Source organism: Coffea arabica, chromosome 3c (assembly GCF_036785885.1).
Source record: "Coffea arabica cultivar ET-39 chromosome 3c, Coffea Arabica ET-39 HiFi, whole genome shotgun sequence".
Taxonomy (NCBI): Eukaryota; Viridiplantae; Streptophyta; class Magnoliopsida; order Gentianales; family Rubiaceae; genus Coffea; species Coffea arabica.
Window position 1 is genome coordinate 41,127,826 of NC_092314.1, and position 26,658 is coordinate 41,154,483.

A 26,658-nucleotide genomic window follows, 5' to 3' on the forward strand; every position below is an offset into this window, starting at 1 on the left:
TAAATAAAATAAAAAACTCACCACCTCTATCTTCTTCCACCGACCACCACCTCACACCTTCCTCTTCCTCCTTCCTTCTCCTCCCTCTCCTCTCCCTACCACCTCAGACCGCCCCCCCCTCCCTCTCTAGCAGCCTCGTGACCAGAAGGTTGTGGCCAGAAGCTGCGATCAGATTGTGGCTTTCTGGCAGCTACCTTCTGCTTGCGACAATAGCAACTTTTCAGCAGGGAAAAAATAAACAAAGCATGTCTATATTGTGCCAAACCAATTGAATCCTCCAATCCAAAGAGCATCTGTAGAATTCATACTAAAGAGCTGAATTCTTTGATGAGCGTAGAGAATGCGATCCACATTATGCAACAGACAGAAAAGCCAAAACTGTGATCTGCATTAGTATCTCAGTAGTAGACCGACTCCGTCCAGTAAAATGAGACATCACCGTAGTATTTGACAGGCATCTTACAAGCAACAGTACTAAACAGGCTGATTAAACTCAACACAGACGACCAGAATGTATGGAATGCATTAGAATCTTTACTTCTATGCTTCAGAAAGATCCATATTCTCTTTAGGACCTGTCACTTCTGGAGATGGATTTTCAGTATCTTCACTGTCAGATGGTTGGGATTCGTGCTTTGCAGCAGCTTGCAACACTCTGCTCTGAACATCTGAAGATGAAGGTGATGTTGGCAGTCCGTTGCGGTTTGTTTCTAACTTGCCAGTGGCCCATGAAATTGCTTGACCTCCTAATCTAGCTGGAGCGAGCAATAGCCTTGGAAGCAGACATAAAACAACAGTTATTGAATGTATCATTCTGTTACATTTTGCATATAATCCTCCAGATGAAGGAGAGACTATCTTATTCTAAAGATGTGGCAGAATATTCGAGCGCTGGCCAAGAAGTGAGAGATTAGGTTCGAAGTGAGATAAAATTGCTCAAGTGATCGGCTCAGTAAACACTTGATTGGATTGGACAAAAGGACATCAAAACTGAAGAAAATGACATTATTTTTAAGGAGCACGGCATATTAGCTAACCATATTCACAGACTCCTTTGTTGCTTAGGCCAAAATATAATAATTAAGAGCTCAATTACCAACCTCTAAAATAAGGTCAAACTCCCTTGGACTTTTACTTTTCCAGTGAGCATTGGAATTGCATGTAATGCATATGTATATTGGGCAAGTTGATGCAGCATCAATTTCAGAGATTAATGATGTTAATGGGGCCAAATGCAACCAGTTCAGCAAGAAAGCTTTTAGAGTTTTCCACACAATTTTTACTTCTAAACATCAAATGCCCATTGAAACAAATTATCCACACAGGTTCTACTAAGATGTTTCCAGACATTTTCTAATACTTAACAGAGTTGACCCCTTTATTCTATGCTTTAAGTTGCACCATTTTTGAGTTGAAATTCAATTACAAGAAAACAATAAGTTAAACATGACATTGCTCAAACTAAAATTTCGCTCATATGCATGAAATGCACCAAAAACTAATTTCACTTTTGTAGGGACTGACTTTCTCAGCTTGAAAAGTTAGGCATGACATTTTATAGAGCATTTTCTGTATTTCTCAGCTATAAAATATGAAGGTATGCTGAGTAAAGCGACCATCAACTAGCTGAAAGGGCACACAAACTAAGGTTTTTGTGTTGGCTTTCAGAGGGGGAATGTAAAAGCAAAAGGAAATAAAAATAGAATATCAGTGATATTTGATCATTGTCTGGATTTCAAGCTACCAAGTATTTCGACCTAAGAATTTGCGGAGGAGAATGATCCAGTAATACATGAAGAAGAGGACATTTCTTTTTTCTAGTCTTTGACAGGTAATCACTAAAGGATCAGTTCCTCAATGATAGTACTAGATAAACAAGTCACATCCCTTTACTGTCCAGACTTTGATTAGTTATCTTTGCTTTAGTTTCCATAAAACTAAATGAGCAGTAAAGAGAGAGAAAAAACAGAAACCCATTTCTGTAACATTTTGCAATCCACTTGACAAAGATAGCAATGACCAGATCAATGATCGAGGAAGATTTTACCTCACATCCTGCTTAAAATCCTCAGTGTTTTCATAGGAAGCAATCCTCTTGTATATACTCTGGTCAACAGTTTAAAAACACCAATTCATGAGTGTACAGATTATACTCTGACAGTGCAAGAGAAAATTGCGATTTGATGCACAAGACCAAGGTACCAATTGAAGAAAAAATACACCACAAAGGAGCAATACAGTTAACCATGCTGCATGTATGCTAATGGACAAGAGCGAGACAGTTTTTCTAATTTGAAAAGCAAGTTCTGGTAGAGGATGATGACACTCACTTGTGATTTTATCCTTTGCAGGATTTGTTTCACTATAGATGCATTTTCATGTCAGAAGGAAATGAATGAATTAAAGTGGAATTTAAAATGTCGGTTAAACATCCAGCCTATGTGCATTCGACGACTTTATGAGTGGATAGAATATCCCAATTTCTTCCAAAATCCATCAACATCTGCATATACGATTTTGTTGGAGTTTGAAAGGTTATGCACTTTTTTTTTTCTTCTGAAACGGAATAAACAGTAAGTATCACAGTCCGACTATGGTGATTTAAATCATGCATCACTACTAATATGGCCATGCAATATGTCAAATATTAGATGACTTACCGGTGTCTCAATCTTCAGATAGTTGATATCATGTAATCATATTATAAAACTTTTGGTGATTATCCGGAAAAACTTAATGATGGTAGAAATTTGTATTTTTAAAAGGAAAACTAAAGTTGAATGCTGTTTTAACTAGTTTAAGATGAATTTGTTTGTTATTTCATTTAATCAAGTTCTTTTCATAATTAAGCTGGTGAATGATTCCAACACAAACAAAAGATATTGCATGGGATATTCTTATTAAAGGCAAGTCGAAGATATGAGAAGGATTAGAAGCTTCTAGATGAACAAAGTTTAAAAACTAAAAATTACGACAACTAATTTTGTAGGTCAGTGATGATTATGGTTAGGTGAAATATAAAGAAGGTGAAAATGCACTTTTAACAAAAGTAATCAACTTGCAAGACCATTGGACCTTTATACACCAATCACAAGGATACTCAAGTATAAGACCTGCTAATTCCTATCCGTTAAGACCACATTCCACCATGGTGACCAGCTTGTATAGGCAAGAGATATGCCAAAGAGACGAAATCCTTACTGTCAATGATCTCTGCTGAGAATAACATCTCAAAAACAAGTTGGAGCATCACATTTGCAAAGGCCATGGACCTTTTTTTTGTGTAAAACCCAGGACCTCCTACTCATGATCCCTCCCACCTTAGCACCCAACCCAACCCAACCCAACCCTCCCCCTGGCAATGGACTGTTTCAAGAAGGCTATTGGGGGACAAACCTGAGCTATACTTAATATTTTGCAACTTGCTCAATAGAAAACATAAATAAATAATTGATGTCTTCTAAAGCCGAAACATGAGCCTAGCTATTCAAAATCTCTCCTTACCCTTGTCCAGAGATATGTTTGTTAAACAAACAAACCAAGCTCGAACCTAATTTTAAAATTCCTTAATCTGTCATGCCCCTGAGTATAGAACTTGATTAACATGTGTGTTTAGTATGTTGAATGGTTAAGCTATTCTAAGGCTGAACTCCAGGCCGCCTGACAAAATCTCAGTTAAGCATAAATAACAAATTTAACCAAGATTTATAGATTGTCAAGTTTATTTGCGAACCAAAAGGTTTTAACAACATTCTTGCCACTATTGCTAGCGCGTTCCCACAATTAGATTCCCTACTGTATTTCTGGAATATATTGAAATTTCAAAGCTATCTTTGAAATGTAGCTAGAATTTGCTTTCATGGTACTTAAGAGTAAATTGAAGACAAGGCGTAGTTTACCTGACCAAGACCAATAATACCGACAATCTGAAGTGTCTTCTCCCACTCTGCACAGAAAATTCATGTACTCAGTTTTAAGAGAAAAACAATCATTAGAGTGTAGTAACATAATGTCTGATGGATTTAAGATCATAGAATGTTAATTCAAGTATAGCTTTGTATTTGATGTGCCTGCAATTTTTCAGTATTTTTTTTCATCAAGCACCATATACAGCCTATGGTATGCGAAAGTAACAAGTGATTGTTAAGAGCTCTAAACATATATCAAGGGTAAAAGAGCAAAGATGATTCCAAAAAGTGATCTTTACATCTCCAAAAGAGCGCAGATTTTATGTTTGAATGTGCCAAACGATAAGAGCCTCCTATGGCTTCATCCAACTAAAACCACCCAAGTGAAAAATCCAATAATTATGAGCTTAGTTTGCTCATATTATTCTTCCCCATGACCAGGTAAAAATCAAATTAATCTGCCTTTTTTAGTGTACTTTACTTTTACACTCCAACAAGTCACTTCGATCTTATTTCCTTTTTCTTTTTGCTATTCTAAGTCAGTTAATCTACACTTTGAAATCTCTGAACTATCTTTTCCATGTCTTCCACATTTGTAGTTATTTTAATCTACGGAACTTTTAATTTACAATTTAATGTGCAAAAAACCCTTTTCCAGGAGCTTCATAAACCATTTGATCTTTTCGAAGATTACAACATACCAAATTGCAGGAAGAAAGAGAGATTAAAAAAAAGCTCACCTATGGCTGCATAGGATACTGCAGCGAAACCCTGTCCACATAGTATTTGGATTAAACATGGAATGCTAAAAAGCAAATAGGACAAAGGAATAATGGAATTCTCATGTGATATTGTGAAGAAGATAAATGCAATTTTCCATTAAGTTGGTACATGCGGAAAGAAGCCCAGAGTTTGCTTAGAAAGAAACAAAACCAAATCAGATATTAGCCATAAAGGAGAAAAAAAGTACATTCAAGCATGTCATTTTGAAAACTAAAAAGGCCACAGCAGAAAAATGCTTTAATCCAGGGTCAAGTGAATCGACTAGAGACGATTGTTGACTACAAATGTAAGAAGAAAATGATTTGATGGATTTGATCACATATATATCAAAGTGGACATTTAACAAAAAGTTTGAAAGGTATGTAGAGCTTTGATATCCATTGATATTGAATAAAGAAACTGACTAATTGAGAAAAAGTTGTGAAAAGAGATTTAACATGCAATAGATGGAGGGATGGCCCAATCATTGATGGCTCTACCATGATCCTTGATGGTCATGGATCCCAATCTTGGCTCCCATCCTCTTGCCACCCTCAAAGAATCGAAAACATCAAGAAAAGATGGATTTCTAATGAGCTGAAATCAATGAAAAAGTACACAAGAGTAAAAGAACTTACCATTCCATACCCAAGAAGTCGAAGTGGTGTTGGATTGAAGTCTTGTATTATTGCCTCGGCATCCTGATGACACACCAAATTTCAATTGTTTACAAACTAAGACTTAAAGTGCAGGAAAGGGCAGGTAGAAGAAAGAAAAGGTCTGCAGGAGAGAAAGAAATCTATCTCATGTGTCTAAATACATAGTCTCAATACGAAACTAATGCTGCTAGTGAATCTCATTTACCCTTTTCAGGTTTGCTTGAATTGTTGCAACATATTTACCTTTGGAAGAAATTAATTTTAGAACTACAAAACAGCAGGTAGAATATTTTAAATCATTACACAGCCACCGTCTGAGCCCTTATAATTATAAAGAAAGCGTATGAAAGACCTAATCTTACATAAAAAGTTATTCATATTTGAAAAACCAAAGACAGATAATACCTAGCAGACAATTAATATAAAGAAAGCTCATAAAACTTGCAGGAGTGCAGCTATGTACCTCATTGAGTATGGTTAGAGCTGTCTCTGGTCTTAAATCTTTAATTCGAAGACCTTCTCTAACCCAAGACTGAAACCCGCCTTGGACCACATATGAATTCTGCATTATTAACAATAAGTATACAGTTAACACCAAAACAGATGTCATCCATGCCCAAATATACGGCAACAACTTAGTGTCATTTAACTAATTTGACTAGTGTAGCATTCAACTAAAGATCTAAGGTATTTCCCAGACCATTTTTTATCTACTAAAGGATAATTTGATTGTTATCCTTTCAAAACATAAATGAAAAAAAAAAATTAGTTCAGTGCAAGCCTCGAGATTGTCAAAACTTTAAAAACTTTCCTGAGATACTTGTAAAGCCTCTCAGGTTCCAGCTCAAATTTGGATCACCTTTCCATAAGCTAGTGTTCAAATTCAGAAGATGAAGATAACTTTTGGAGAACTAGAAAGCTCATCTCCAAAGGAGAAGCATGTATGATGAGAACTATGTCTTTCAGGTTTTATTTGAGCTACTGGCCATTAATAAATAGACTAGGAATCTGTATTGAGGAAGTTTATAATACTCCTCAAGATACATACCTTAACCCCAAGCTTCCTCAATGCTCTTGCTATTCCTTTGGAGCGAACACCTTTAGCATCCAAAACAACAACCTTCGATCTGTCCTATAGTTCATGTCATACAGTAATATCAAGTTTCGCAGATAAAACATAAGGTATTTCATGTACTTCAAATATCCTGCTGCTAAAGAAAATGTCATACATTTTTTGAAAAACTTAGGGGCAATAATCCAAAGTCATAGTTCTACAGAATTCTATCAAAAACTAAGGGGCAATTTTACCAAGTCAATGTTCTACAGTTCCATTAAAAAATTGGTCACCTATTACCAAAAATGGAACAATGTCGTGTTTAAAATGTTAAAAAAAATTCAAGGCTACACATATTAGCAAATTAATGAGGTTATAGGTGAAACTCACATACTTGAACATTCTTTAAGTTCCCAATAACAGCAGCAATCAACAAATCATCAAGATTTCTCCCTGCCTTAAGTAACTTTTTCAGAGAGACGTCAACCTGAAATTCAAGCAAAAAAGTAAAAACACTGTGAACACAGCATAATAAACAAGTCAAACTTTAATAGAATATCCTTCATTCAGTATAATTTTTTAATTGTTGTTCTTCCTTCCCTAAAGAATGACAAGAAATTGGTTAAGTCTATCCTCCAACCTCTGGTAGCACTATACTGGCATATCGATATCGGGCTGCTCGTCGAAGATCAGGAATACCATCTCTTTCCCTGAGGTCCTTCAATATAGTAAAAGAAGAACTCCATCATTCAAATGGAAAACTTGACTGAATATATCATATAAGGAAATGTAATGCAAGATACGGAAAATCTAATATGGGAAATGAGACAAGCCTACTTTCAATGGAAGTTTAGATGTTTTAGAAGATTATATGGAATACCTCTATTCAGAAATAATATTAATTTTAATGGAAATCCCGACCACTTAATAAAGGGCTAGAAAATTTTAAAGTCACTTGCCTCAGGCCGAATATCAATCAGTACACCATCTTCATTCCCTGTCAAGAGCTCCAAAGTCGATCTGGGAGATAAATCTCCAGTGTATCCACTGTAATTGTATACCCAGTAATAAACCCTGCAAAGATCTGATAAGCAATATAATTTTCCATAAATTCAATGAGGGAAAAATCCCATTCCCCCTATACAACAGAAGGAAATAAAATCATGGGAAAGAGGATGATTATACCATAAAGTGGCCGATGCTCCAATAAAGAGAAGAAATGGGATGATTGGATCATTGGGGTCCAAGCCAAGTTTCTCTTCCAATCCTTGCAACGTGCTGTAACCCTGTTCCTCATATATTGTAAAGTTTAGCACTTATTCAATTGATTCAAGGGACAAAATGATGTATGCAAATTAAACTTTTTTTTTCCAAATTTAAATGTCTGGACAGCCCTAAGTGGAGCTGGTAACTCTGTACCATAAGTATTCATCACATTAACATTTTACGAAAATATAGTTGCTATTCTTAAAATTAGTGAATTAGGAGGAGAACTATAAGCATAAAATGTTTGGCAAACTATATGGCAATTTACATGTGCTATTCAAGAGGAGGAATTTGAACAAACTAACATTCTATGAAAATCTCATTTCTAATTTTTGAATTACGGAATTAGGAAGAACACTCTAAGCATCAAATGCTTAGTAAACCACTACACGTATTATGGGTGCTATTGAATAGGAGGAATTTAAACATACTTGTTGAAATGCTGAACCAACTGGCCTCAAGAATTCTGATAACTTGTTCTCAGATGCACTGAGTGCGTTCTGGATTTCTGTGGGAAGCAACTCCTTCACTGTACCATAGCCATATGCAGCAGATGTAAAACCCTTTGCCAGAGATTCCTCAACCACAATTATTGATTGCCTCAGCCCATCAAGAGCAGTAATCCCAAGTCTGCCTGAGGCTTCCTTTAAGTCACTAGAAAAGGAGGATAATTTACTGCCAGCTAATTCTCCAATTCTATCAGTAGATGACTTCAGCTCTCCAGTGGCATTATTAAGTGCTTCATTAGCTTCTCTAAAAGCAGACTGTATTGAAGAAATAACTGTATCAATTGAGCTGTTCAGAAAATTTTGCCCTTCATTGACTATATCACTTATAGACTTGTTAGTTTCAGCAACAACATCCACGACACTTGTTTTAATACTCGACAGGGAATCCGTATCCGCATTATATGTATCAGGTGGTAATGAAGGATCATCTTGAATGCCATCCATGCTCAAAATTGAGTCTGGATTAGCTGGCTGAGGTGAAATATTAGTTTCATCAATCCGATTCGTGAAAACCATTAGTTCCTCCTGTTGAGCATACATATCAGAATTCTCAACAAACTGAATACTGCCTGCCCTGGTGGCAAATGATTCATTCATTCCACCTGTTGTGCAACTGCCATTAGATAGTAACTCAAATTGGTGATCATTGAGCTCCTTATGAAAGGAACACCTAGTAATAGTATCCACAGAGCCAGAACGTTCACTTTGATCCATAAAGTTAGAGTAGGAAAGTTTAGCTGGTTGTTTCCCCAACCAAACTCCCTGTGGATGAGTTTTGTTGAATAAGTCAGGGACCGCCCTGTCCACAACATTGCATCTAATCTCAGATGTTATCCAATAGGTGGTGGATCTTAATCCCCCATGAATGCAGATCTGCAAGAATGGCCAATTCATGTTGAAAAAATGAATATGTCGACAAAAGGATCATAAGTGTACATGCTCTACAGTACACATCTATAGATTGTTTACTTATAGTACCTGAAAGTAAATCAGGTCTAATATACATGTTAGAACATATTAAAGAAAAGGAAAATGTCCAAGACCAAATTAATTTTGAAACTCAACAATTTAATTATCTTGAGGATATTTATCATACAATGTTAATTTTTAATTTTCAAAACATTTTCTTTTAAGCAGTGGAGGAGTTGGATTTAAGAAGCAAGGATGGTGCCAACACTTGAAAGTCTTGCAGTCATATGAGAAACTACTGTTAGAACAAGTAATTGTCCTCTATATGTGATTTTTTATGGTTAGAGAGCACTTACAATTTCTGGGAATCAACTAAAACTCATCAAATATTCATCTTGACATGGTGATTCATCCAAGGAATCGAAACCATGAGAGCTATCTTTGTCATTAACAATGCAAATGCACATCTTGCCACTTACTTGTCCAGTAAGGACAGGAATAGACAATAGAGACAGAATTATGTCCTCAAAAGTAGAGTAACCATTTGAATACTAAGGATATGACTGCATATCCCTCATTGAAATCGATTTGTTAAAAGAACAACGACAATGATCTTACAGAAGGGACAAATAAGTAATCTTAACCCACAGATTCTGTCTTCTATTTTTTGTCAACCATAATCACTAGATACATCCTCATCAAACCAATTGTCAAGCTAGTTAAAATGGCCTTCTGCAAGAAGTCTAATGTCAATTCCATCTCATCTTTTTCATCTCTGTAAGCAACCCTCTCGGTCTGGTAATCTTGTCATGCCATTTGCATGCACCATTGCATTAAAAAGAATACATTTTTCTTCGCCTTCTTTCAATTAATTCACTTGACTTTTTCCGATATACAATTATAAGAATATACTATTTTGCATTGTCATTTAAATTTGTCTGAAGTTTGAACAGCAGTAACATAATTCAGAGACTTAAAATAATAAGTCATGACATTACTTCACAGACTAGAGCAAACCTTTGCATTGAGCAGTACCATTTCTCATACTAGAAAGAAGTCTTCTGTATTAATAACACTTACGAGAATAAGGCAACCAAAATAAAGGGAAAAATACACAAGAAGAAGATGATGATGAAGCAAAAAAGTTCCCATTTTGCAGCAAAGCCTAGATATTGATGACTAGAAAAATGCTTCATCAGGCTGATCACTGTGAAAAAAAAATAAAAATAATAGAAAAATCAGCGATTGATCACATTTGAAGGTGAAAATTATTACCTGTGAATGAGTAGAACAGCCAGTGGTGGCTGAGCAAACAGGCAACATTGCTAGAACAGTTGATGGATTTCCCTGAATCAATCCCACCAATATATACTCACCAACCGCTCATTTTCTACTTTAAAGAAGAAAAACAGTTAATATGTATCAATTAACCACTCAAAGTTTTCTGCATTGATGCATAAAATTGTCAAAAAGCTTCCAACTTTGATTGAAACTAAGCTAAACCAGAACAACCCATTAAAGTTTTAACCTTCAAACACAATTCTTGAAATGGATTCTTTGAAATTATTCGGATTTCTATCAAAAATCGAAGCAAGAATTGCTGGCTCTTAGTTAACGAGCTTTATTACTGACAACAACATTTAAATATATGATATATATACCTAATGTTAGAATTATCCAATGAAATGACGTGGACAAGAGATGAGAGGTGGGAGGTATGATTGGATGAATCGTGTGGCTTGTTTGAAGCCATAGCTTCATCTCATTGGCCACTGATTGCCTCTCATTTCTTAAGGGGACCAAATCTGTGTTGGATTTTTCTTTTTTTTTGGTGCACTCGGATTTTAGAATAATGACATTTTAACCCCATTAAGTCTTAAAAATCTACTGCCTAATTTGTGGTGGAAATGTTAATGAAAAATTGCAAGTGGTTGCTAGATATGCTCAAGATTTGCTACAAGAATGGAAGAGTTGTTAAGACTTGTCTCATGTTTATGGTAAGATTGTAGCTAGATAAATACTGCTGTAATTCGATTTCGAATTGGACACTGGAAATAAAGTACAAAATTAATGTACTTGCAACGGTTAAGTAGAATTGGAAGTATTAATTGTTTGGGGAGAAATGAAGTTAAAGCAAAAAAAATGAGAGTGCAGAATATAAATGAAAAAACATGTCTTAACCATTTGGTAGTTAGAAAAATCGTGTAAAAATATTTTTAAAAAATACTATTTATTGTTCAAAATTTCCCTTAAAAAAGTTTGAATACACCTACTTTGTGTGCAATTGAAGGACATAGTTACTTGTTGTTGCAAAGTAATTTGAAAAAAATGCTAAATTTGTATTTTAGTTTAAAAAAAAAAGGATCTTGATTTTTTGCATGTATTTTCCACTACATGAGTAGTTACTATTTGCTAGTAAAAAAATACTCAAAAATACTTGTTAAAGTAAGGAGAGCGGGTTATTAAAATAAAATAAAATGGATACTAAAGTGTAGTGTAAATTTATATGCACAGTATATATTACTAAGGGATAATATGAACGGTTATCTTTACTTTTAACCATTTTATTACAACTAACAGCATAAAAAATAAGTATCCAATTAACCAAAGAAACTAAACTTGAGTTAAAACTATGAAATGGCAGATCGGTCGGATGCAAGGGCCTTAAAATCACATAGCATCGACCTATTATGCTTAAAACTAATGCTCTATATTAGACACGTAAGTGTAATAGAATAGTATCATAAGATGTTCCTGAAACTTCGTTACCTGCCAACTGGGAAAAGTACTAAAAACTCATCCACAAGGCAGGGTTAAAGGTACGCAAGGCAGTGACGGTTGTCAGATCAACATCCGGTGTAACATATTTTGAACGTTTTGTAATTCTAAATAAATTGTTTGTACATTTGTACAATAGAGTTGTGATATTCTGTTATTGTTTATACGAGTTCCGTGCATAATAATTGCATCTTGTTGTAAAAATTTTATAAGTAGTTCACGTAAAGTTACATCCCATTCAAACAATGTTACATCGTTCAAAACAATTGTTCCATGCAAGTCATGGTTAAGACATCAATTTCCAAATGTGTAGTCAGAAGGCTAATTTGTTCGGCATGTAATCCAGCTTTGCAATGAATTCTGCTTTTGTTCTCATGTCTTTTGATTCTTGCGATGGCTTTCCTCTAACTTAGGATAGCAAACGAATCGAGTCAAATCGACATTTGATCTAATCGAGTCGAGTCTTGACTTATTTTTATTAAATTTGACCTCGAGGTCGATAAACTCTTAATATAAAGTTCGAGTTCGAACTCGACCTCAAATTCGAGTTGAGTCGAACTCAAGCTCCAGCTTAAAAAATTAAAAAATAGTTATTTTTAAAAAATGAATAAAATAGTAATTTTTTAATAAATAATAAATTTTTGGGGATATATAAATAATAAAAAATAATAGTAATTTTACTATTAATATATGTGTGTGTGTGTGTATATATATATATATATATATAATTGAACCAATTCGTAAACTAAAAAACTGAGTATCTTTGAACTCGAGTTCGAACTTGAACTCGACTTTGTCAACTTGAGTTCGACTAATTCAATTCGAATTTTGACTCAAGCTGCTCGTGATCAACTTGCGAGTGGATCGACTCGTATGCAGTTCTATACTAACCTATTGTAAGACTTCTTTTTGTACCCCTCTCATAATCTAATATGTAATTTCTTGGATGGTTACCTTCCTACCCTTCATTGATGAGGTACATTTACCCACGTACCTTACTTGACCTCATATGTCTACTCTCCAGTGCTCAACCTACACATTTTTCTTGAAGGTCGCAATTTGCTTTTCCTCAAGCACTTGAGACAAACTTTCTTTAAGTTGAGCTTACAAACAAATGTTAAGAACAAGAAAACCAATAAGAATAATCAATTTGATTATAATAAAAAATAACAAGAATCTGATAGCATAAAAGTACATAAACTTATAACCAGATTGAGCATATTTTGATCTTTGGGAGAGCCATTTGTAACATGTAAAAGGCTTACAAAAGATATGTCATGACCTTGGACTTGCATCTAAGCCATTAGTAAAAGTTAGAAAATAAAGGATGATATTGAAAAGGTCCTACAAGATCATCCAATTCAATGTCAACGAAAAACTAATAAAAAAGATTGAAATGTGAAAAAGAAACAAAAATTCCCAAAAATGAAATGCAACAAGTAAACACAATGTACTTGAGAATAAATTGCAGAAATGGTAGATAAGTTGTGACTTGTCTAATTTGGTATCTAGTTATTCACTATTGGAATCACAAATTAAGTAGACATTTTGAAATTCAATCTCAAGCATACTATTAAAAGTATACAATTAATCATTGAACCTCTCATTATTTATTTTCTCAGGTTTTAAGTAAAACCATATGACCCAATATGATCCATTCTAACCGATGTTAGTAAGAATTTTGTTTTAACTTCTAAAATGAGTAGCTAACTGTTTTGTAAACAGAGAATATAATAAAAAAGAAACTTTATTTACTAAATAACGCTAAACTGTCACTCTAAAGAAAAAGGTAAAGAAATGGCCAATATATATCCACTAAAATCAAGGGCCTTGGAAGCATCTTTACACTTAAAAACTGACATCATATATACCTTTTACAATTTGGTAGTCATAGGATATTTTCCTCCATTGTATATACCTACGATTGTTAACTCAATACTTGAAAACTTTAGCAAGCTATTTATAGTAGTATCTTATATGTTGCACTTGCAATTCTACTTCTTCTAATCCTTTGATCATTAAATGAAACCAAAGGGAAAACTTTATATTAGTAGTATCTTAAGGTTTACAACATTTTCTAAGTTCCTCTAATCCTTTCAAACTATCATTGCACCTATTGCACCAGCTTTTTCATTTTAACCTATCATGATGATTAAAAAAAAGCATATAAGATGTGATTCAAAAGTTAAACCTTTAAATAACTTGAATTTTCTCTTTTCTCCAATGTGAAATCAAGATTCTCTATTACTAAAGTTCAATCCTTTCATTAGGTACTTGTAGTAGTTTTACAAAATCATCTTTATTTTCTAGATATGTCTGCTTCACCAAGTATTTCCATTCTTCCATTTTATTCCAATGCTACTTGGAATCATTTATCTAGCCTTATCAACAAATTAGTATTGACCTACAAAATATGTTCTAAAGGAATTCATATAAATGTATTCTATAATGATTTGAAAATCGACAAACTTTTAAAAGAATAACTAAACTAACCTACACATCTCTAAAAATCATCTAGAATATTAATAAGTACCTCTAGCCAAGATGAGTAAGTTAAAGTATCCTATATGCATTTTAGGCCAAGATTCCACTGTTAAGAGTCTTCATATAGCCATTCAATTTTTTTAATTCTCGTTTAAATACACAATATATTTCTTTTTTGCCTTCCACTTGTTAAATTGTTTGTTCAGGTCTCTTATTTTGTTTCTTATTCATATCATTGTAGAGCTTGTAGTTGCACTTGTGCTAGCTTCTATGAAGTGTTTTCCCAATTAAAGAATTGACATAGGATATAGATTATGTTCATTAGCTACCTCATACAATGTATCCCCTAAATTATCCAAAAAAGACATTCAACTTGATATGAGACTTTTTTTTTACATGTTTGAACTACTAATGTAATGCACAAATCCAACTTGAGGTGTAAGCATCCTAAACTAAGGTCGAAATCCATATGGATGATGCTAAATAGGTTGAGACATAGGAGCATTAGAGAAATATTCACTACTCTAATTATGTGTTACACTTGCCATTGTGATACCCTTTGCCTTTGACTACCTATGATAGCACTTACAATGAAGAATAGGTTGTGACAAAAGACTATATTTTGGAACAGCAAAGCAACTCTCCCTCTTTCCTCTTTGTAAGTCATTTAGTTGGATATGGAATCTGATATTTTGGTCCATCAAAACATCTCAAAACGCATTTTCTTTTCCAAGTGTCTCCCTATGGAAGTTATTGTTTTAATGTGCTAAATATCTCTACTACAAATTGATTCTTTTTCAATTGCATGTATATCAAAATTCTAACTTGAACTTAAATGCCATTCGACATTGACTCCTGGTTAGCTTCTAAACCATAAACTCTTCCAATTTCAAGTTAACGAATCTAAGAAAAAGGAATAATGTACAACATTTATCAGCAAATGGTCCAGTTATTAACCAAAATCTCAACATTAAATCCATAAATCGGCAAGCTGACTATTATTATATACTAACACAACCTTCACTTTTTAACGCATTTTTCTTCTTTTTTTTTTGACGCAACAGTAGCGGCCATCGTCAAATTCAATTCGGAGAAATCAAGGAGAAAGACAAGCTACAGGAAGGAATTCAATGTTTTCATTTGGTCTTCACATACGGACTAGAGAAACCACAAGAAGACGAAATGGAAAAGTCAAACGCTAAAACTAAAAACTGCTTCCTCCTGACATGCGTGGAGAAAAGCAATGAAAAGCTAGGAAGAAAAGTCAAAGTGAAGCTAGAAAAAGAAAGTGCTTGTTCTCTGCAATCTAATAGTTCCTATCCTAATGGCCTATTGCTACTGTCTGGCCTTGTGCGGCGGCCCCCTTCCGGAGAGGAAGAAGAAGCTCCTTTTTTTTTTCTGCGCAATTTTCCTATATAAAGTAGTGCTCCTTGCGGCGGCTCCTGTGCGGAAAAATGAAGACCTCGGCCCAATTTGCCCAACAAGGGCTCACGTTTTGTTGTTCCAAAAATTGACAGGTTGTCGAAGCCTGTGCAATAATAAAACCTGCTCAAACTAAACTTAATTTCTGTAGATAGCAGTAAGCAGGGTCGAATCCACAGGGACTGGGAGTAATTGTTCCTTTCCAAATTCACAGTGACAAAGAGGGTGTTTTATATCAGGAGTGCCAATTTAAACAATTCAATTAAAAGTAAAAAAATAAAATAGCCAACTAGAAATTAAATAACAATTTACTAAAATCTAATAAGTGATAATTAAGGATCTAGCCAAGGAATAACTTCAGCAATGGTTCACCTAATCGATCATCGAAACAAAGGCAATTCCAATTATTTATCAATAAATAGGTTATAACTACCAAACAAGCGATAGCAGTCAACCCCTCCTTACTGTGTCGGTGATCAAGGTACGCCCGTTAATCACTGCTCTAATTGAGAAATAATTCTAGGTACACCCGTAGAATTTAATTCCCCAATTGCCTTACATATTAGAGGAGCCCTATTCTAACCAAATAACGCACTACCAGGGTTATTTTAGATTAGCCCGCGTATTCCCCCGACACAAATCTAATCATGCCAGTTGTCACTATTTTGAGGTAATTAAACAATTACGGATTTAACACCTCAATTGACAATAGATTATTAAATTAACTAATTATCCGGATCCAAGACAATCAATTAATTAAACAATCATAAGCACTACAATTAGAGAATATGCAAATACCAATAAATAAAAGAAAAAGATAAAATTAAATCAATCTCACAATTTTTAGGCGAATCAGAGCATCCGTTGTCCTTTGACTAAAGCGAGGGAATTAGTTCATATTTGATGAACTAAACCCATACAAAAGGGAAGCGAGAAACGCAGCCATTATCCTTTGAAATCTGGAAAATTCAACTTGTCCGAATATCGAATAGATAGTAATGCTACAAAAGGTAATTCATAGCTTCCCTTTCGTCTGACACACAAGAGGGAAAAAAAAAGGCTGCTAATAACTAAAGGAGGAAAAGTCAAAGTCCTAAGCTATGCTACAAGACGAAAAACTAAAGAAGACAAAAAGGTAGTGCTCATTCCCTGCAATCTCAATTCCTATTCTATCTAAGTGCTCTCCAACGTGCGGCGGCTCCCCTTCCGGAGAGGAAGAAGTGACCCTTTTTCCTGCGCAATTTTCCTATATAAAGTAGTGCTCCTTGCGGCGGCTCCTGTGCGGAAAAATGAAGACTTCGGCCCAATTTGCCTAACAAGGGCTCACGTTTTATTGTTCCAAAAATACCCCCAGGACAAACTCTATCATCTGAACTCTTTTCTTGCCAAATTAGCACCTGTTATTATATTTTCGTTCTACTCCCTGAAATAAATGCAAAATATCAAAAGTGAGTAGAATCTAGCAATTAATCCACATTAGGTCAGGTAATAGGGAAAATTAATAATAAAATAAATGATAAAATTGCAACCTATCAATTCCCCCCACACCTAAACCATGCTTGTCCTCAAGCATGAGAACAACAAACAAACACCAATATTTGATAGTGGTCATTACTCCATCTACCATATTGCCAAGACACCAAGAAAAACATATATCAAGCATCAATGGTCAAGTCCAAGAAACATCACTCCGGTTAGCTTCTAAACCACAAGATCCTCTAATTTCAGGTTAACTAATCTAAGAAAAAGGAATGACGCATAACATTTATCAGCAAATGGTCCAACTATTAACCAAAATCTCAACATTAAATCCATAAATCGGCAAGCTGACTGTTATTATATACTAATACAACTTCCATTTTTTTTTATCACATTTTTTTACTTTTGCTTTTTTTTTGATTTTTTTTTTTTACTTTTCTTAATAGTAACAAAAGACTTAGTCTCTGGCCATTGAAGCCTTTTGACGCGAACTCCAACATTGGCCAGATGAAGGAGCCCGATTACTCAGCTTCTATCGTCACGTGACCACGTACTCATAGGAATTACTACCTTTTGACGCGAGAATCAATACTTTTGGTGAAAATCCCCGGTTACTCGATAGTAAATACTAGCGGAGTACAGTCAAGTTCATTCATAACCAAAAATCACAAAAACTCAATATAACACAAGAACCAAAAGAAAACTTGCATCAGCTAGTCTCATTTTCAAACATGGAGAACTAAAGTTAATAACCGGACCAATTCACATGAAAATGCCAATAATCATTCCCTATGCCTAGGAAAGTTAACCAAAAATTATAAGAGCTACATAATCACTGATATTCACCAAAGGAATGCTCTTGGATTCAACCACATTAACTCGACACATTCTTATTATTAAAACTTGGCAAAAGTAGAAATAGGGGCAACAATCCAACATCAAATTTGGCAGTCATAGGAGAGCTAGACAGATAAATGACAAAAAGTAAACGAAAACTAGACAAATAACAGACTAAAAATAAAAGAAACATATCTGAAAACTAAAACTAGAAAAAGAAACTAGCACAGCTGTCCCCCCCACACCTAGATCCTACATTGTCCTCAATGGAGGGATTAAAGCAATTAAATCGAAGAGGGCAACAAAACTTCCCTCACGAGTGGCGAAAGGGTAGGCAGGAACGGTGCACAGAAACCGATGTGATAGAAGTATGCAGCCAAGGTCTGAGACATCTCAACTCAATTCAACCAGCGAATGCAGAACTCTGTCACCCAAAATCTCAACAAAGCCTCCAAGTAGATAGTTAATTTCTCAACTCAAAAGCAGCAATTCCAGCAATAGCAGTATAGAAATTGGAGAATAACCACACAATCACAATCAGGTAGCCAACCAATTGGAAATAACAAATGTTAATCAAAATACCCCAACCAGTACCACTGGTGCAAAACGTAGGCCAAAATCTATGAAATTATTATAGCAGAGTAGAACAGTAGTAAAGTAATAGCCCCAAGTATTAATCTAGTCACAAGAAAGATTCTAAACCTCTAAAGAAGAGCAACAGGAGACTAGAATTCCAATGAATAGAGCAAGTAGAGGAACCGTAGGTGGGAACCCAGTCCACCGGAGTCAATAAACAAACCCAGGAAACAAATAAGTCCACAAATGAGTCAACAAATTGCACAAATGATCAGACCAAAATCACAGACACTGCTCCTCCAAATTAGCAATATAAACCAACATCCAGAATGTCCTCAAAAACTCGATTAAAAACTACTAATGCCAACAGGGAATGCAGTTGCCGAATTAAATCAATCAAAATTTCAACAAACACCACCCTGGCCGAGAGTCCTTCCAATTATCACAGACAACTGCGAAAATCCAACCCACCCAAAAACTAAACAATTCCCCCCCCCCAAAGCTCTGAACAAATGGCCCCAGCACTGTCCCGTAGCAAGAGGCCAAGCAGTAAACAATATAAGTAATAATAGCGCCGCAATCGGGCAAGAACAACTTAATCTCAGGCATTCAGATTCCAATCAACCAACCCATAGAGTAGAATGAACCCAAAATAAGCAGCAATTCCAAGTGAAAGCAGGCCAACCAGTACCACTGGTGGAAATAACCCAAATATGCAGGGACCCAAATAGCACCGATTAACACTGAGAAATTGGGGAGCAAGTGTCAAATACCTCCACTGGTACTACTCCAGGCGGCAGACAGAGCAGCGGCGGCGCGCGTCTCCAGCAACGATGGCGGCAGCTTGGACAGAGCGCGCGTGGCTGGCGGGAAGAGCTGGACAGCCGCGACAGAGCGGCGGTGGCTCGCAGTGTGGCCGCGGCTGGAGCGTGAGGTGAAGTGGCGACTGCGCCGGCCACTGGAGTCGCGAGCCTTTTCGAGGAGTTGCGGGCAGGAGTGGAAAGCGGCGGCGCCAATGTGGGCTGGTGGAGCGAGCGAGAGGTGGCCGTCCGTGGGCAGCGGTGGTGGCGCGGCTCTCGATCGGCGTGCGCAAAGAGAAGGGGAGTAGCGGGGTAAGAAAAGAGAAAGAAAGAAGAAGAGAGAAAGAAAGAAAAGAAAGAAAGAAGAAAGAAAAAGAAAGGAATTCTCGTTTTTTTTTTTGAAATTTGGAAACCAAAGCTGCGGTGAAAAAATATGTCCCCTTTTTTTTTCCTTTTTTTTTTTTAACTCTTCTCTTCTCTTTTTTTCGAAAATTAATTTAATTCACAAATTTTTTTTTATTTTTATTTTAATATTTGAGACTAAAGCTACGTTGATAAGAAAGAGTTTCTGTGTGATTTTTTTTTTTTTTTTTTGCATTCTTACCTGTCCCGCGAACGTGACGCGGGCACGTCAAGAGAGCAAGGGAGCTCCCAGAAGTTTCTGATAGTGAGTTTCCTGCACGTCACCACGCGGGCGCGTCATGACTGAAGGGCACCTATAAATCAGCAAAAACGAAAATTGAAACCCAAAATCAGTCGAATTCAAGGAAAAACATATTTAAACTAACAAATAAAATCAAACAAACAACTAAAAGAAATTGGGTTGCCTCCCAATGAGCGCCTTTCTTTAATGTCTTTGGCTAGACATTATCACGTTTTGCTCATGGCGGATAAAATTTTGTAGCTCGTCTTAATGTTTCATCCTCTATATAGTCCTGATAACCCTCGTAAATAGAATAATTTTTGAGCACACAAGCTACGGGCTTCCATGGACTAGTGAATGGCGCCAAACGAGTCGATGATAATTTGCATTCTCCATTCACTCCTCCCCCACTTGCATTTATTGATTCAAGATATCTCGCCATCGCCACTCTTAATTCATTCCTGTCATGAAATTCAAAATTGTCTGGTATAATAAAGTCAATTTCGTTAACAGGAATTGAAGAGTAAGAGTCAGGAGGATATTGATGAAGGAGTGGAGGAGATGTCACCGCATTTGGAGATTGTTCACTGGATTCTTTCACTTGAATGGGTTGCGGTTGGGGTTCTATTTCTTCCTTTTCGGCTTCTTTTTCAACTGCATCTGTAGATTTCTCATTTTGACACTCTTGCATCTCCTCATCACTAGTCAAGCAAATTGCACTCTCATTTTCTTCTAGATCAACAATGGTTTTCGAGAACAGTTCTTCCTTTTGAGAAGCCAATCGATTCATTCTGGATGTCAATAGACATAGTTGATCTGCCAGATAATTTAATGCATCTTTCATCATCTCATTCTCCATTAGTGTCTCCTGTTGGAATTGGTATGTGTTAGTAGCTATTGGTTCAACTATTTCCTCAAGAGACATACCTGACATAGATGCCGATTCTTGAGACTCATACTGCTGAAAATTCATTGGCCCCGTTGAATAATTATAATTGGAGTTATCCCACCCTCCTTGATCATACCCGTATGGATTAGGGTTATACCCCGTTTGAGACCAGGGTGAAAAATCTCCATAATTATTGAGTGGAACACTCAGATTATCTTGATATTCGGGGCACATACTGGTTGAATGATCCCTGGCATAACAAATTTTACATGTTGCAGCACCCATTCTTTTTCTAATAGAGTTTACTGCCTCTGCATATGCCAAATCAGGAAAAAAACAAATCTCATCGCCTTCCCCGGAAATAAAATCCAGTACATCACCAAAATACGAAGTGTTAGAAGCCATAAACTATATAAAAAAATAAGAGAAAAATAAATAAAAAAATAAAATAAGATGAACTCAAAAGGAAACAAATTAATCTGGCACCAGTCCCCGGTAACGGCGCCAAAAATTGACAGGTTGTCGAAACCTGTGCAATAATAAAACCTGCTCAAACTAAAGTTAATTCTGTAGATAGCGGTAAGCAGGGTCGAATCCACAGGGATTGGGAGTAATTATTTCTTTTCAAGTTCACAGTGACAAAGGGAGTGTTTTTGCGCAGAAGGTGATAATTTAAACAATTCAACTAAAAGTAAAATAATAAAAATAAAAATAAAATAACAAACTAGAAATTAAATAACAATTTACTAAAATCTAATGAGTGATAATTAAGGATCTAGCCAAGAAATAACTTCAGCAATGGTTCACCTAATCGATCATCGAAACAAAGGCAATTCCAATTATTTATCAATAAATAGGTTATAACTACCAAACAAGCGATGGCAGTCAACCCCTCCTTACTGTGTCGGTGATCAAGGTACGCCCGTTAATCACTGCTCTAATTGAGAAATAATTCTAGGTACACCCGTAGAATTTAATTCCCCAATTGCCTTACATATTAGAGGAGCCCTATTCTAACCAAATAACGCACTACCAGGGTTATTTTAGATTAGCCCGCGTATTCCCCCGACACAAATCTAATCATGCCAGTTGTCACTATTTTGAGGTAATTAAACAATTACGGATTTAACACCTCAATTGACAATAGATTATTAAATTAACTAATTATCCGGATCCAAGACAATCAATTAATTAAACAATCATAAGCACTACAATTAGAGAATATGCAAATACCAATAAATAAAAGAAAAAGATAAAATTAAATCAATCTCACAATTTTTAGGCGAATCAGAGCATCCATTGTCCTTTGACTAAAGCGAGGGAATTAGTTCATATTTGATGAACTAAACCCATACAAAAGGGAAGCGAGAAACGCAGCCATTATCCTTTGAAATCTGGAAAATTCAACTTGTCCGAATATCGAATAGATAGTAATGCTACAAAAGGTAATTCATAGCTTCCCTTTCGTCTGACACACAAGAAGGAAAAAAAAAAGGCTGCTAATAACTAAAGGAAGAAAAGTCAAAGTCCTAAGCTATGCTACAAGACGAAAAACTAAAGAAGACAAAAAGGTAGTGCTCATTCCCTGCAATCTCAATTCCTATTCTATCTAAGTGCTCTCCAACGTGCGGCGGCTCCCCTTCCGGAAAGGAAGAAGTGACCCTTTTTCCTGCGCAATTTTCCTATATAAAGTAGTGCTCCTTGCGGCGGCTCCTGTGCGCGGAAAAATGAAGACTTCGGCCCAATTTGCCTAACAAGGGCTCACATTTTATTGTTTCAAAAATGCCCCCAGGACAAACTCTATCATCTGAACTCTTTTCTTGCCAAATTAGCACCTGTTATTATATTTTCGTTCTACTCCCTGAAATAAATGCAAAATATCAAAAGTGAGTAGAATCTAGCAATTAATCCACATTAGGTCAGGTAATAGGAAAAATTAATAATAAAATAAATGATAAAATTGCAACCTATCAATTCTTTTTCAATTGCTTGTATATCAAAATTCTAACTTGAACTTAAATGCCATTCGACATTGATGTCAAAAATACAAGTGTGTTTGGATAGAAGACTATTTGGGATAATGTTTTGAAAAAATACTGTAGCACTTTTTTGATATGATATATGTGAGATAAAAATGTGGTTGAAAAATGTATTGATAATACAAGTAAATCAGTGTGTGTAAATAAGGTGTAGATAATGTGCAATCCCATAAATTTTGAATTTACATACTTAGTATTTAAATTTGTACATATTGAAACACATTAAATAATCAATTCTATAGTATTTTATCTTCAATAGGCATCTAACTCATAATGGGAACATTTGGTCTCTATATGTGAAGGTACCATATTATTTTTATACATATTGCACAGTGTGTATGTGACAAGAGAAAGAAACAAATCATAAGAGCATACAAAAGAAAATGTGGAGTGTTAATTCAAGCAGAAATATCTAAAAAGTAACGCACAAACAAAAACTGCGTTGTGTTAATTCATGCGTGCAATTCTCAACTTGATGAGTAAAAATCAAACTTACCAATACTTGACCCTCTTAGTCAGTTAGATATAAACTAAGATTAGTGAAATTCGCCAATTTGGTTTCTAAACTTTTACACTAAAATTGATTTCATCCTTCGTGGATTTTTTTAGCCAATTTAGTTCCCAAACTATTTTTCCTATTCTAATGTAGGACTTCTATGACAGTGCTACCACATTTTACATATTTCGCACGACCAGTCAGGCATAATTTTGTCACGTTAGCAGAAATGGCAATATGAATTTTTAGTCTTTATATTTGGTTCATTAATTCTATTGTTTGCCTACCAACTAAATTACAAAATAAGAAAACTACTCAGTGAAACTCATGAAGAAAAATATGAATTCATGCCAACGGGAAAAAAAAAAGAATAAGAAGTATGGGACATGTGGACTTCATGAATGGAGATATTCTTCATGGTCAGCATTCAGGAGGAAGTTGACCTCTTCACTGGACATTCTCACTTCCAAAAGAGGCTCTCGCGATTACTATCAGGAAAAGAATTGCAAGCCTACTAGTTTTCACTCTCACAAGGTGGTTATGTGGTGGTGCAAGAAAAAGCTACCTAACTATGTTGTTCCAGATTTGATAGGCTTTAAGCTAGAACCATATATATCTCAGTGCCCAATTGAAGTTGGAACTATTGAGTGTCCTAATTCATCTAAATGATTTATAGAGTACATGCTATTGCACTTGGAATGTTAATGCAATAGGTTGCCTTATATATTATATATTTTTTATCTTTTCTGCACTGTTGGGCAAAGGATTTTGCCATGCGTTTGATTGATGAAGCCTATAGTTTTACAAATAAAAAAAAGTGTAACTTGATCACAGTCTGCCTTTAGCTTCTCTTATTCCTCCTGCCTAAATTCCTCTTTTGTGGGTTTAGTTAGTACAAAAACACAGCAAGCTGGCCGCTTGTTTGTTCCGACATTGGCTAGATCTTCTTCGGATATATTTCTTTCTCTAAAACACACAGCGGTGGGAAGAATTTGTGAGGACTATTTAGCATTAAAAATTAAATTTGTATGGAAGTAATGTGGCTTATTTATGTTCTAATGGTCCACAATCTTGCCGGTGGCCAAGCCTATGTAAGTTTTTGTCATATTCTAATTCTTTAATATAGACAGTGTAATGTAACGAGACAAATTTACTCCTAACTAATTGCACTAAATACGTAAATGTGGTAGCATTGCCGTAGAAGTCCTACATTGAAAAAAGGAAAAATAGTTTGAGGACTAAATTGGTTTTAAAAAATCATAAAAGATGAAATCGTTTTTAGTGTAAAAGTCTAGGGATCAAATTGGTGAATTTCCCTTAAGATTATCTTTAGATACATCAAACTCCAACATCTTAGTTTTATCTATTTCAATCAAAGCATGAAGGCCAATCACTAACACTAATACAAATTAGGATTTTCATAAATCAAAGATTTCAAGAATTTTTCTAATCAAATTTTTAAAGACAAAAAAAAAAGGAATCAGTACATTTTATGCAAGTGTTAATCATACAGGTCTTATTCTGAATACATGAAAACATGTGATTACAACAATATATAACCTTATAAATTAGCACTTTTATAGGGATTAGAGTGAACAAAAGAGTTGATATATATTAGATACTAGACATTCAACAAAATCAAAATTTTTCATAAAATTAAGAATAGAAACTCTATTCTAACATGCCTTTCATTTTCTTTTATGTCATACAAAGAAAAAAATATATTATGTTTATTAAAGCTAAATCAATTTCATGGGTTCTCTTCAAAGTCATTGATCGGAGCATTCTTTATAGCTATGGTTTCATCCACTGTACTAAGCTAAGTACTCAGCCTCAATGACAATATGAATCAATTTATAAGTTTAAATAATGGTCAATACGAATGATATACAATGATTTTATCATGATATGCTAATATTCATGAAGTTTAAATTGTCTGAACATGCAAATTATATTTTTGTGATAAAAGAGATGATGTGCATCTATGAATACAAAAATGAAGTTTTGAAATTATACATGTACTTATGCCCTTGTAAGTGAACAATTAGAATGGGTGGGTCTTAGAAAAAAGATCTAGGAAGAGCTCAGGAATGGAAGGACAAATTAGCACGAGCAAATGCAGATTGAGTAAAACCAATCCGCTTCATTCCAGATAGGCAAATCCTTGATAATGTGATCATTGCTCATGAATACCTACATTTTCTGAAAAACAAAAGGCAAGGAAAAGAGGGGTATACGGCTATCAAGTTAGACATGGTTAAAGCATATGATAGGGTGGAGTAGCACTTCCTTGAAGCAATGATGCAGAAAATGGATTTTTGTGAGAAGTGGATCAAATGAATTTCAAGCTATATGGAGATAGTCTCTTATTCCTTTAACTGCAATGGAGAAATCAAAGGTTTTGTAAGACCAGAAAGAGGGATAAGGCAGGGAGACCTACTCTCACCTAAACTCTTCTTGATTTGCTCAGAAGGTTTCTCTAATTTGCTTAAAAGGTCTGTAGAAAATAGAAGACTAAAAGATTTGAAATCAGTAGACCAGGTCCCAACATTACTCATCTTTTTTTTGCTAATGACTCTCTCATTTTTTGCAAAGTTGAGGAGTTCAAGTAGATTTCTGAAGATCTACGAAAAGGCTTCTGGTCAATTGATCAACTTAGACAAATCATCTATGTTTTTTAGCAAGAACCTGACAAACAGGTAGAAGCAAGAAATCTACACTACACTAGGGGATATGGAAGAAGTGAAACAAGGAAAATATCTAGGTCTCCCCATGGTTGTGTCAAGGACAAAGTATCAAATTTTTGGTTTCATCATAGACAACATAAAACGAAGGCTAGAAAGTTGGAAAAATAAGCTTCTTAGTTCCGTAGGAAAAGAAGTCATGCTAAAAGAAGTTACAATGGCTATGCCAACCTATGTGATGTCATGCTTCAAATTGCCTAGAAAACTTTACAAGGACCTTAGCTCTGCCATGGCAAATTATTGGTGGGGAGAAGCTAATGGGAAAAATAAAATGCATTGGATTTCTTAGAGAAAATTGGCCCAAGGAAGAAAGAAAGTTGGTTTGGTGTTTAAGGACTTGAAAGCTTTTAATAAAGCTCTGCTAGGGAAACAAATCTGGAGACTACTGATCAAACCAAATCTTT

At 35.2% G+C, this 26,658-nt stretch overlaps 2 protein-coding genes across 2 annotated transcripts; one reads left to right on the top strand and one right to left on the bottom strand.

Annotated features, from left to right (window-relative positions):
• Positions 1–366: 366 nt before the first annotated feature.
• On the bottom strand, positions 367–10,846 carry LOC113735085 (uncharacterized). The gene is made up of 14 exons (XM_027262007.2): positions 10,729–10,846; positions 10,343–10,457; positions 8,081–9,031; positions 7,569–7,669; positions 7,343–7,457; positions 7,024–7,101; positions 6,778–6,870; positions 6,378–6,461; positions 5,793–5,891; positions 5,309–5,371; positions 4,649–4,679; positions 3,900–3,946; positions 2,048–2,106; positions 367–772 (listed from the first exon to the last, which is right to left on the bottom strand). The coding sequence occupies exons 2-14, from the start codon at positions 10,388–10,390 to the stop codon at positions 541–543; spliced, it is 2,001 nt and encodes a 666-aa protein (XP_027117808.1). The 5' UTR covers positions 10,391–10,457; positions 10,729–10,846; the 3' UTR covers positions 367–540.
• Positions 10,847–18,126: 7,280 nt separating this feature from the next.
• LOC113734984 (uncharacterized) lies at positions 18,127–24,179 on the top strand (the record flags this gene model as incomplete). The annotated part of the gene is made up of 2 exons (XM_027261816.1): positions 18,127–18,142; positions 23,935–24,179. Coding segments are annotated over 2 exons (261 nt in total), but the record flags the coding sequence as incomplete, so codon positions are not given.
• Between the last annotated feature and the right edge of the window lie 2,479 nt (positions 24,180–26,658).

Coding starts and splice junctions, on each gene's coding strand:
- LOC113735085 (XM_027262007.2), bottom strand. CDS start 10,390: ATGTTGCCTGTTTGCTCAGCCACCACTGGCTGTTCTACTCATTCACAG. Junction 4,680..5,308: donor GACTTCTTGGGTATGGAATG/GTAAGTTCTTTT, acceptor CTATGTGGACAG/GGTTTCGCTGCAGTATCCTA. Junction 3,947..4,648: donor AGTATCCTATGCAGCCATAG/GTGAGCTTTTTT, acceptor TTTTCTGTGCAG/AGTGGGAGAAGACACTTCAG.